This window comes from Apteryx mantelli, chromosome 2 (genome assembly GCF_036417845.1).
Source record: "Apteryx mantelli isolate bAptMan1 chromosome 2, bAptMan1.hap1, whole genome shotgun sequence".
In the NCBI taxonomy this organism is placed as follows: Eukaryota; Metazoa; Chordata; class Aves; order Apterygiformes; family Apterygidae; genus Apteryx; species Apteryx mantelli.
The window spans coordinates 154,613,183-154,626,169 of record NC_089979.1 but is presented as its reverse complement, the minus strand read 5'-3'; the positions used below and the strand labels follow the sequence as shown (position 1 = coordinate 154,626,169).

Sequence of the window (12,987 nt, the reverse complement as noted above, 5' to 3'; positions counted from 1 at the left end):
AATACATGAGGGATTCCACCAGCTTAGAGAAAATGAATCCAATGTCTCCTTTAGTTTCATTGATATCATTTGGTCTCAGATTAGTGCTTGCATTTCACCTTCTTGTATGTATTGTGTTTACTCTATCTCTTGCAAATTTTTATTTCTTTTTTTCTTCCTTGTCTTTTGCCACCTTCTTTAATAGCCTTCTTTAATATGACTCCTCATGAAAACAAGCGTTCTGTCCTCATTTTGAGCAGGGGGAAACTTCTGAGAGATAGTAGTTACTATCACATATTCTAGTTGGCAGATTGGTTGTGATTGCCAAAGGAGAGAGAAAATTAAGACTGTTTGTGTAGATGAACTTCTTTAATTTCAAGATGGTGGATGTTCTTTTTAGGCAGCCCCTGTTATCTCTCTCTGTTCTTGTAAAAACGTTACACAAGAAATATGTATGTATATAATTTCCATGTAAGTGCAGAATTATAGAGATCATGTCATTTTTCCAAGGTAGGATATCCTGTGTATGCCATTCCTGCAAGATGTTTCATCCATTTTTTTTTTTCAGGTTATAATGAGATAGACCCTACAATTTCCCATGGCAATCTGTTCCGCTATCTTTACCATTAGGAAGTTCCATTGCCCCCAGTATCTAGTCTCAATTATTCTTGCTGCAGTTCAAATCCCTAATCCTTGCCTTAGAGGTGGAAAACATATTATTCTTTTCTTTGCTATGTATTAGAAGACTGCTGTTACATTCCCACTGTGTCTTTTTCTTCTGCACAGCAGCTTGACATTGCTGACTCGTGTAGCTGTCATCTAGTAAAACTTCCAGATCCATTTCTGAAAAAGCAACTCACGGACTTTCCCCCTACTTTTTATTTGTCTGCTTAATTATTCTAACTATGTGCATTACCCCCACTTGCTGTTATTGAAGTTCATTTTATTTTAAAGTCCACTCTGAAAAACGTCAATTGTTCAAGAGCATTTGAAATTTTAATCCTTCCCTCCAACGATCTTGCATTTGGGTTGTGTGTGGATTTAATGGCATCCTAATTGATAATGAAAACCTTAAGTAAAATCAGACGTAGGAGGGAGGTCCTGTAGAACCACAGTCCATCCGTCCTTCTGGTGTGGCTGTGAATTCCTGAGAACTACTTTCAAAATACTCTGTAGGAGCTGCTTAGTTCAACCTGTGGCATCCATCCTGCTGCAGTTTTTCTTAGCCTAAAATGTGCTTCCCTCCTGCCCCCCCCAATTCACAAGGTCTGTTACTGTGTTGTAGAAGAAAAGCAGCTTGACTCGACATCTATTCTTGGTAAATCTATGATGGCTACTGCTTGTTCCATTAGCTTCTCCGTGCCTATCAGTAGTTTGTTTCAAAGTTTCTCAGGGGATTGAAATTAAACTGATGGGTCTATAATTCTCTTGCTCCTCCAATGCATGTTTGACTTTTTCTAGTCTGTCAGTACTTCGGGTGTCCTCAACAGGTTCTTGGGGTTACTGTAAGCAGTTCAGAGACTGCCTCAGACAGTTGCTTAACCAGTCTCTAACTAGTTCTTTTCCTATTCAGGTTGGAGATCTTTCTGTTGGTGGTGCTGGCCACCTGCTTGCAATCAACTGTTTTAATGAAGACAGATGCAAAAAAAAACCAAACCCCCAAAAGCCCCTTAAGCCTCGGGTCCCCTCAGCATCATCTGTCAATATCATTCCCTCAGTGCCAAGCAGGGAAGCAACCTTTTCTTTGCTCTTTCTTCTACTACTAATACAATTACACAATGATCTATTGTTATCTTTAAAGCTCCCTGCTACTTTTATCTCACGTTGTGCCTTGGCCTTTCTGATTTTGTCCCTGTATGCTTGTGCTTATCCTTAGCAAACGGACCACATTTTGCATACTTTCTTAACGCGTTTGAGGTGAGTGGAAAGTCATATTTCAGCCTGCTGGCCGCACATGTATGTACATGGGAGATAAGGCAGAAGTGTTCATTTTTTCATTTAATAACTTGAGAAAGGTTGGACACCAGCCTTCCAATTTAAAAATGATATTTACTTAGCAGTATTTTCTGACTTTTTTTTTTAAACATGCACAAATTTTGAATGAACTGGTGGGCATGTGAGGAAGGGGAGGTGTCTTTCTTGTTCATAAGCTACCACTGTTAATGCCTATGATTATCCACTGCCCACAGTGATCCTTTTGAATGATTTTCCCAGGAAACCAGATGGCTTTGCTGTGAGATGGTTCAGAACTGTGATAACTGAATAGCTCTAATTGTGATAAGAAAAGCTAAGTGTCACATGTTGGTTCAGAGGGAAATTACAATAATGCCTATAATCAAGGTATCCTAATTAAAAGAGCAGTTGTCAGAAAAATTCTGCTTGGATCCAGATAAAGGTCAAAGAAAAATACAGAAGGGACAAACTCCCACAATGACTTGATTGCCAAAAATTAGAAAAGGGGCTGTTAGAGCCCTAAAGGCAGTCGGACGGAGGCGGAGCAGAAACAGCAAGACCTGGCTTACTTGCTGGCATGTTGTGCCCATGAGGTATTTTGCACTAGTGAAGCAGGAGGGGACATAGCTGACAAGTTCTGGCCAGTGGCTAACACGTCTCCTGACCTCTCTATTAGAAGGGATATCCGGCAAAATTTGGCCCGAATGTTGTCATCCCATCTGACTAACTAAAACAAGCTGACTGGCTTTATAAGCGTGGCATAGTTGTTCTCTGTCTCCGATCCATCATGCAGCAGCATGCCACTCTGATGGCAGAACAACTGAGAACTGGCAATGTTGAATGGGTTGTCATTTAGCTTCTGTCCTTACACAATGCTGTTTCTATCCTTAATAAACATTATCAGCTATCTCACATATGTGGAACTGCAAATGTTCGGTACTGATTTTGCAAATCACTGAGCCTCAGTGGAAAAGACTAGGTTGCGTAGTTGGGCAATAGCTGAATCTTGGCAGCAGCAGGAGGATTAATTGAATTGACCAAGCAATTGCACACCAGAAGCAGCAGCCAACTTTGTTTCTGCTCTTATGGGAGGGCACTGCTGCCATTGCAACAACAAATGTAATATGCTTGTCATGAATGTCCTTCCCAAACTGTGTTCATCAATTAAGATAAGTAGCTGTTTTTTTCCAGCGATCTAGATCACTAATATGAAAAAATCCCACAAAGGGGACTGAAGCTCCCAAGGCATTGAGAATATATTTATAATTTTACTCCTAACACTATTTGAATTTAGGGTGTATTTTTCTTCTTTTGCCAATTTTGCTTATTCGCTTTTACTCAACACAGCTCTGCTTTGAGTTTTCCAGTGCTGCAAAAAGTTAAGGTTCAGTTCAAATGGAATTGGTATAAACATTTGTCTCAGGGTGGGATCAGCTCACAGGCTAAAATGTTTAATTTGGTATCTATGTGTGAGCTACATGGCTAAATGCCCATTGTGGTCGAGGGAGGTGTACTCAAGACAGTCAGTAGAGCCTAGAGAAGGATTTGGCTTAAAATGGGCACATTTCTGTTGTTCAGCTGAACAGCTCTGTAGACTCCACTGACTCTGGACTGTTGACTGAATCTCCCCTGACTCCAATGAGAGTCCAAAGTCTATGTTGACACCTAAATTTAGGTGTCTATAGCAGCAGTTGCTTTCATCTGCAAGCTGAATCTCACTCCCAGGGTTTTGAAAAGGGAATGAGGTCTCTGCTCTTCTCTGGAGGCAGCATTCAAAGCTTTTCCCTTACTTTTGTGACCACCGTTTCACATGCATAGGAATTGCTATACAATGGGTATGTCTATCATTATGGGATTAACTTGCAATGAAAAGCTCTTTGAACAATTATAGGAAGTTCTGCAGCTAACAATATTGTCATTTGAAGCAGTTATCATTAGCTTTTGAATGAATGCCACACAAATGCATGAGGATGGTTTATACCTTAACTGAACATTATAATTTGAGTCTCAAAAGCACAACAGTATGTTGTTGACATTTTCATATTAACAGTTCAGCAAGAAGGGTTTAGAAACTTCTTGGGACAGCTTTTGTATTTTTAAAAGTTCAGTTTCATTTAAACACTGCAAAATAGATTAACGATTCTTGCAAAATTCTTTGAAGATGAAAGGAATTATATAAATGCTAAGCATTATTATTGTTGTTAAAACATACAAAATCTGTTGGAAGACCATAAATCCTCAAAATTATTTGATCTGAAATTTCAGACACATGCATTTTTATTGTGCCATGTCATAAATGAATATAATTCAGCAAGGACAGGTTAATACACATACCTAAACTGGAAAACTAAAGTACCGCGGTCAAACACTTTCCAGATATTGAATTTAAATACCAGGAACATTGCTGATTAGGGCTGAATTGCAGAGCAAATTCCACATTCTTGTCTGTGCTGCACAGTGTGTTTACACAATTATTTTAATCTTTTCCACAATATTCATCGTTAGCCTTTCCCATATGTGTACTTAATTAGGTATGTGCTGACAGATGAGTTAGACCTTATCACATGTATACGCACACACACAAAAAGAGGGGGTCTACATTAAAAACAATGTAGCATTAGGTTCAAGTTACCTGTATGTAAATAGATTCAGAGTTAAAAACTATCATAATTGCAGAAGTGATAGTGTAATGTTCAGCTGATAGTTATTACTCTTTTCAAGAATAAGTTCAAGTATTTTTCCTTTGTCATTTTGTTCCTCTAAGTTCGGAAACATAATGTTTAAATGTAATATGTCCTGAAGAAGGCAAAAGCAAAGGTGTATTTAAACAGTATTCAAAACATGTTAAGTAATCATGATACCTGTATTTTTGTCTCGTGAAAATGACAGGACTTGCACAGTGGTTTAAACAGAAAAAATAATTAAGAGAACAAAATCAAAGCATTTTGATTGTCAGTATAGTTGGGCGTCAGTTTTACCTGAGGATTATCCATTGTTAAACATTACTTACTGTAAATAGTAACTTAATACTTTGGTTATAATTAACAGGAAAGCTTTATAATTCATTCAGACTCTAATTTTTAATACTATATATGTGTATTTACACGTTGTATTAACAATGATATAAAATATTCTAAAAATTTTCCTGGGGGGTACAAACATTATTATTTGCATAACACTTCAATAATCAGTTCTCTCCCACTTGAATAAGAATCGTTATTCTTTGTTAAACCACGTGTGGGAAAAACTTAATGTTCTTGCTGCAAACTGCGCTATTTAAAAGTTGAAAAGTATTAAGTAGCCGATAAGCAGGTCCATGACAAAACTTGGTTAACGTGAAACTGGAGGCACTCATGTCCACACGTGTGGAAATTATATGATATTCATGGTCAAAAGTTAGATAAATTCATCAGCATGTCTCATGGCAGTCACTAAAGCACTGAGGCCAGTATCACTGGTTAGGTAGTTATGTTTCGTAACCACTATAGATGAAGTTTTCTTTTGTTTGAAAGGTTTACTCTATGCGTCATTGCTGTGCAGACAGCTATCATGCCCTAAACTTTTGGTTTTCTGCAATGCATGAAATTTTGTTTTCTCAAATTGGTGTCAGCCAGTCTTCTGGTATTTGATGATATGTTGCCCTTTGAAACTAAAATTGAATGCCAGAATCTGCCAAAATCTAAGAAATTTCTGAATTCCTTAGCTTTTCCTGTTCAGATGAGAAATATCAATAGGTAAACACATTTCTCCACAAGGTAATTAATACAGGACTGCAAACTGGAAGTGAAATCTGCAGAGATGAAATCAAAAAAAGCAGGTCCTTTTCAGGCCTTTTTTTCCTTCTGCATAAATAACTTCAAAATGATTAAGACTGTAAACTGTTTGAATTGCAGCTTTGCTTTTTGACTATAGGACATCTTTTTTTCTTTTCGAAAACAGGCATGCAGAAACACAGTCTAAATTTGAAATGGTTTTGGATTTTAAACTCTGAGTCCTTTGTCAGTTTAAGTTAAAACAACAAAAAGCAAAAAGCCTATTCCAGGTTGAGGTCTCTGTAGTTGTAGAGGAGCGTGCTGCTAGCTGAGTACCTTTAGAGTTTTCTTGTCCCTTTTCCTCTTAAAATAAAAAAGAAGCAATAAAGAAAATAAATATCTTGAGTTAATAGCACATTGTTTGCCAAACTGATTTCAAAAATTTTTGGTGGTTTAAGTAATGTTTTCTCAGTCAGAATACTTCTATTTGCATTTTTTTTCACTGTGGCTGAATAAGAGCGAGAGTTTCCGTAGGAAGAAGAATGAGCCAGAGACAGGGCATAATTCAGGGCATGTAAATGAATCACCGAACCTTGGACGTAGATGGCACCGGGAGGGAGTTCAGCTGGTCAGTTTTGTCTCGTAGTCAGTATCTGTGGTTAGTACTACTGGGATTTTTGAGGAAAATGTATCTGCCCATCCATCTCCTATTCCGTTCTTTTGTCACCAGGAGCTTTCTTAGCATGGAAAGGACAATTTTCATGGGACTCAGTCTGCAGATGAAGACACTTAAATTCAGGTGTGCACATATGAGCTAGGGGCTTGCTTCACTTATGTAAACACAGTCGTCTTGTGTCGCTTGAGGTGTTACAGAGCACCCGAGTCGTCAGCACGCGGTGCAGGAGCCGCAGGAGCACCCCTTGCCCGGCGCGGGAGGTCCAGCAGGGTTCCCTGGGCATGCCCAGCTCTGAGCAACTGAACCAGGGCTGGGGTGTCCCAGCCCCCAGGGGAGACCGAAGTAACAGTGGCAAAAGTGCCGGTTGAGCTCCTGCCTTTTCAGGCTTGTTTTCAAAGGAGACAGAGGCTTTGAGGAGACAGTGTCTCCTTAGGAGGCTGTGAGCAAGCTGTCTTTGGAAATAGCGCATGGCAGGGGTGCACGCAGCCCTAGTCTGGACAGATGCTGTCGTACTGTGTAGCCATGACTATATTAGATGAAAAAGGAGCACATTTTCCTAATGGGAGGGAGGAGGCAGCTGAGCGCTTCATTTTGCAGTGATGACAGGGCATTAAACTGGTCTGGGGAGATGGTGCTGGGTTTTTTTGGTTTTGTCTTTTTCAGTTCACTCTGCATGTGTGTGAAAGACCAAGTTTTCTAAAACGCCAGGGAAACTTTGAAGCCAAGTTCAAATTTTAGTCTTGGTATGCTTTTGAAAGTATGACCTGTGCTCAATTTGTGTTTGTCAGGTTCCTAAATGTCATCTATTTTTATCTCTCACTTTTTATCGTACAGCTAAACAAGTGCATCTAGATAAAAAATCTTTCCTTTGTAACTTTAACATGTTGATACTTTCTGAGGAGAAACTGCCTACTTTGGAGAGGTGCCAGATTCAGTTTGTTTTCATTGTAAATGAGTAATAAAAGAAACTTTGTGGTTTACTGTATGCATGCATACATGCATCAATATGTGTGTGTATGTGGTTTTAAATTTTGAAAGAAGTATGATTTTTGTAGTGTTGGACCAAGCAAGTACATTAAAGTTGATTTCTAAAATTCAAGAGACATTAAAACCACAAAATCTGGTTATGCTGGAGTATGATATGATATGAATGGGGTCTGGCCACTGGTGTCAGAAGGGCCAGGTAATATCAGAGACATCCTGAGATGCATAAAACCACAGGTAAACTCTGACAACTATGGCTAGCCATTATTTTACTTGACAGTGTAAGAACAGACTGTGAATGTTTGGACTCTTCCTTAAAGGTCACTGTTGATCATAGCAGGAGCATTGCTTAGGTCTAGACTTTGGTGAACAAAGTAAACCTGAGACTCCATGGCAAAGTCAAACTGAAAGCACTTCGCTGTTTTCATTAGGATGAACTGTATAAAGTGTCTGCTAACTAGTGAGAAACATTGTTTTAGGGAACATGTGCTTTCAAATGATTAAAAAAAAAAATAGTTTCAGCCTTCTTTTAATTTTTCAGAATTCAAGCAAAAACACGAGAATTTCGAGAGAGACAAGCTCGTGAACGTGATTATGCCGAGATACAGGATTTTAACCGGACATTTGGCTGTGATGCAGACCCAATGTATGCTGGAATTGCTTCCTATGACTCTTCTTCAAATAGTGGCACCATAACTCTGAGCGCCCGACCACAGAGCCCTCGGGAGGGGCAGACTGTGGAAGCACTGTACGCCCAAGTGAAGAAACCACGCAATTCAAAGTCTTCACCTGTAGACAGGTAGGCACCAGACATCAATCAATACACTGCTTCCAGATTCACCCCTGTAATGCTTTTTGTCGTGGGAGATGACTGTACATCAGTGGGAAAGTCAGAACTGCATTTTTATTAATGGCTTTTTAAAAGCCTTTATGTAGAAAAGTATTGAGCTCTCACAAGTCAAACTGTAACAGGATGAGATGTGCAAGTTTTTTTTTTTTTTTTTTTTTCTGAAGAACTCCTGCTTTGCTTCTCATTCTTCAAAAGGGTTTTGAATTTTAGAGTCACTATTTGGTATACTGTAAATTAAATTCTAACTTGTGACATCAGCTAGTTTATTTATCAGAGCTCTAGTTAGTATGGATGTGGAATACAACATTTCTAAGCTATTCACAACAGTTACAAAATTTGTGGAAAGTTCTTACAATTGAACCAAAAGTGGGTTAAAGCTTACCTGGATTCTAATCCTACCATAGTCCCACACTTCAGCCTAACATTTGGAATTTTTTGATAAAATATAGATCAAGTGAGTGAACTCCAAGCTTGACTTATGAATTATTGGGCTGTAGCTAATGATTTGTACGTTTCCTGCGGCTACAGTATCCAAACTATTTTGTGTTTGGTTTTATGCTGAAATCAGGCAAAATTATGGCTTCTGTTGATTGAGTTTTGAGTTTATCTGAAAACCTGAAGCTAAGATGGGGATGCAAACTAACATAAGGTAGAAATAACCAAAGGTGAAGTTTGTTGATAAGGCTTTTGTACATTAGCAGTGAAAATGCATCTCTCCTGTTAGCTTACCTATATGATGTTGTAGTTCTGCCTTTTCTCAGTTTTGCAAAAAGTAAAACTGAAATCCTAGTATAGGAGGTATTGTTAATTTATACAGAGGTCACTAATTTAGTAAAACCACTTGTTGTTTTGCTTTCTACCCCATTCTTTGCAGAAGATAAATACTGCACTTTCACCTAAATCAACAAAATAGTATCTTTGCTTACGGTGTTTGAGATCAATATATCTCCACATGAGGAGGCGGCACTGATCTTGCATATTCTCTTCTAGGTCCTAACAGAGTCGTTTGGCAGTTGTTCTTAAAGACAGTAGCTGTCGTGCAGAGTTCAGCTGATTGTCTAAAACTATTTTTGATTGAGGACTGAGAGTCGTGTATTTAACCCTCTGCTAGATCTATTTTAAAAAGTTCTTTTCCTTAGAGAATCATGTAGTATTGTGAACAATATATCATCTAATATGACAAAGAATGACATTTCAGATGTGTTTACCATAAATTCTTACTAAAAAAGCACAACTGCCTTTTTTATGTTCTCAATCATACTCTTCTCCTGTATTGTACTGTGTGAAAGGTCTACTTTTCATATTAAATTAACATAATTTATATGTTATGGATATGTACGTTAGTGAAGAAAGCAGAATGCTTTTAACCAAAGACAGCTTGCTCTTGAAATTTTATATTATATAGTATTACGCTAACCAGCATGGGTATGCCTGAGTGCCTGAAATCTCAGCACTTTTGTGACTTTGGAAAGCAAGACAGCTTGGCTGGTTAATATGGCTGCCACGTTGAGACTCCCACGGCTGTTTTTGTTAGACCAAAGGCAGTGTTTCATGCCTGAATTGAATGGCATCAATGTCATATCAACAACAAAAAAATTTCTTTGATGCAAACCTGGCACGGTGAAGTAGAAGACCTGCATGACCTAGCTAACTCTGTGTGATTGCTGATAAAAGAGCCTGGAGAGAGTGAGTAAAAGTGAAGTTATGGCTGGAGCACTGAGGGAATATGATGTTAATCATAAGGGTAGAATTGAAGAGCAGTGTGGTAGTTTTTGCACTTTCAGGCTGTTCTGCAAAAGTGCAGGAGTACAGCAGGCTCCATCTCACACGGCTGGATCCCACTGTGACAAAAGGGGCATTACCCAGCATGCACAACAGGCTAGCAGCAAGTTTAAAAAAAAAATGCAAGTCAGGGACCAGACGTGGAGCAAGAAAAGCCACCCTGAGTTTAGTGATGAAGGCATGATATGGGACATTCAGCAAGAAATACCTGGAAAAAAATAGACAATTCAAATGAAAGCATATGGGATTCTCTGCACTCTCTCTTCACACGTTTATCGGTGGTCAGACTCCAGAGCTGGTGAATCCTACCTGACGCTGGGAGACATTTTTGCGAATGTTGCAGCAGCTCACGCAGTCTCAGATTCACCGTATGCTCTGCGAGAAGTTCGGGTCTATACCTCAGCGCCGCTGCTGGGAAAGCGTGTCACCTGGTGGGAGCCCACAGCTTCAGAGGGAACAGCTTTCCATCTGTCTAGTGTTTTCTAAAGGACATCTGGGATCTTGACCCCAGGTAATGTTCAGCCTGGCTCACAGCTGAGGTATCTTGCCAAGGCCGCCCTGTGTTTTACAGACTTTATCTTAGATGCATTAAAAAAGACAGTGTCACCTGAGCATCACTGGAGGAAATAGTTCTGGCCACATGGGCCTGACGTGCTGATACCTGGACTGTGTCTCCCTGCATGCCCGATACCCAGCCCTGCTCCTTGTGTGCATCACAACGCTTTTCTTGCTGTCCCCTTTCCAGCAGCGAGGCCTCACCTCTTTCCTTGGCATCTCCTGTGAAGGCCGTTTCCCACAGCAAACATCTGAGTGCCTCTCTGTAGGGTTGTTCTCCAGGGAGCGCTCTCCTCCGTCATCTAATTTATCCTGATAAAGCTCTGAGAAATTTGATGAGAAATAGTTGGTTACAGTTCTGCGTCCTTAAAATATTGTTTCCATTAGCATTCACCTGTGGTGAGGATAATTTTCACTTTGCTCTACCCCCTGGCCCTACCATCCTTTCTTTTCCTCTGAAAGTTTCAGAGGTTACCTAAAGGGAGATGGTTGTTTCCAGTCTTTGTGGATGGTAAAGGGAAGAGCAAAAAGCATGTTACCCTTGCGGTGAACTGCCAGGAGCTGGTAATGGCCAGTCTGTCTCAAATCTTTAGCACTTTCATATTAAAAGCAGCATTGTTTATATGAGAAATGTTATTTCTATTACAGTTTTGTGCTTAGTGCCAAAGAAAATTTGACATTTAAATATGTCTAAAAGGTTATTTAAAAGTCTTATACAAAGAAGCCTATAACAACATGTCCCGTAATAGTTTGCATACCATTGTTGAACACTTATGACAAATTTTTCCTTAACTTGCAACAGAATTATTGCATCTGTGTGTGAGGCCTTGTCAGGGTTTGTTTTTCTTTATTATTCCTTAAACTTCTTTCTTATTTTCGTCAACACATGCCACCAACTGATGCAAGTTTAACTGTGTCATGGCATATAAATGATAACAAAGTGGAGGACAAATATGTAAACTGCTCATCAGAATACCAAACAAAATGTTTTCTGTGCAAGTTTAAAGATATTATAAGGACAACTGTTGCAGTGCTTTGTCAAATAACGGAACTGTGAAGTTGTCAGCCACAGGTCCCCAAGTTATTTTATAACCTAACTTGAACACAGTGTTAGGCCTGTTTTTTATTTCTTCTTCATGGGTTTATTTAATGTTTGTAGGCATCCCAAGCACTGTAGTTACAGCCAGATTTTCCAACACAACAAAAAGACAAAGAAAATGATTGTTCTTTAAACAGTTTGTCCATTCATTTCTCCAAATTAGCAAATGGATTGTCTAATGCCGAAATAGAGCAAAGGAGAAAGAGATGTTAACTTACCTGTTGGAGATTTGCACTTTATTAGTATGTGTGTGTAAGCAGCATTGCTTCATCTGTCTTACCACCTATGGCTATAAGAGTTTTGGTGAATAAGAAAAAAAGCTACTATAGGACTACAGGAAAAATCCTACAGGACTTACAGGACTTGGAGCTGGTTAAGAATTGCTTTGAAGGCAGATTAATGCTGTAATCAGAGTTAAAATAATCATTGATGGATATTTTTAGTTTTTCCTTTTTTTTCTTTTTCTTTTTCTTTAAATGACAGTTATTATCCATTAACTCAAATATGTAGTTCAAATATGAGAGGTTCTTTATTTTGAGCTACTTATGTAATCCATGCATACTTGTAGCTCATGTGAATCTTGAAACACATTTTAAATCCCAATAACACTAGTCATAGCAATTCTCTGCAGTAGCACTAAAAAAGCTGTTTGCTGATCTTGATCCTAAAGAATTAAAGTAGATTCTGTTTACTAACAGAGGAGGAATTTACTGCTCAGAGGAAATGAATCTCTAATAATAAATAAATAAATGTTTGGAGTGATTGGTGATCAGTATAGCTTGCATATACATCAGCTGTCCTTGCTACAGTACTTCCCTCCTATGTGCTAATAATTTGCAGGGCCGGGCTGCTAAGCACTTTTTTCACTTACCAACTTTTTATGCTAGGTATTAAAGGAGAGAATTTGGGTGAAATGTATAATCTATATTTATTTTACTGTTCTGGAAATGAGTGTCTTGAGAATTGTGCTCTTGTGGATAAAGCTTTTAGTTTAGCTGCGAAATGTCTCTAATATGTTTTGCATCATACAGAAGAAAAGCTGCACTACTGATCAATAATGTTTTTCATGTAGATGACAACGATGCTATACAATAGGGTTTTATAGCGATCACCTGACATCCATAGCTGAGCAGTATATAGGAAGACAACTCCTAATGGACGTTTACTGGCTGTCGCTGTGTAATCATTTCCCACCAAGAGCGCATTGTCCTGAAATATAATTGAAATAAAATAGGCACTGTTCTGCTGTAAATCTAAATAGCTTGAAAATAGTAGGCTAGACTCCCCCAGCTTGCTGAGGACATTTTAATGGAAACATAAATACCATAATCATATGCTTTTTGCATGCATTTTGCCA

General features: G+C 38.7%; 1 protein-coding gene across 11 annotated transcripts in view; it reads left to right on the top strand.

Moving 5' to 3' along the window:
* The window catches only part of PARD3 (par-3 family cell polarity regulator), a 477,274-nt gene that overhangs the window by 365,050 nt on the left and 99,237 nt on the right, over nucleotides 1-12,987 (top strand). For all 11 annotated transcript variants that reach the window (XM_067291891.1, XM_067291889.1, XM_067291888.1 and 8 more), the window contains one exon: nucleotides 7,886-8,143. In XM_067291891.1, coding sequence (XP_067147992.1) covers nucleotides 7,886-8,143 — 258 coding nt within the window. The remainder of the gene's footprint in view (nucleotides 1-7,885; nucleotides 8,144-12,987) is intronic.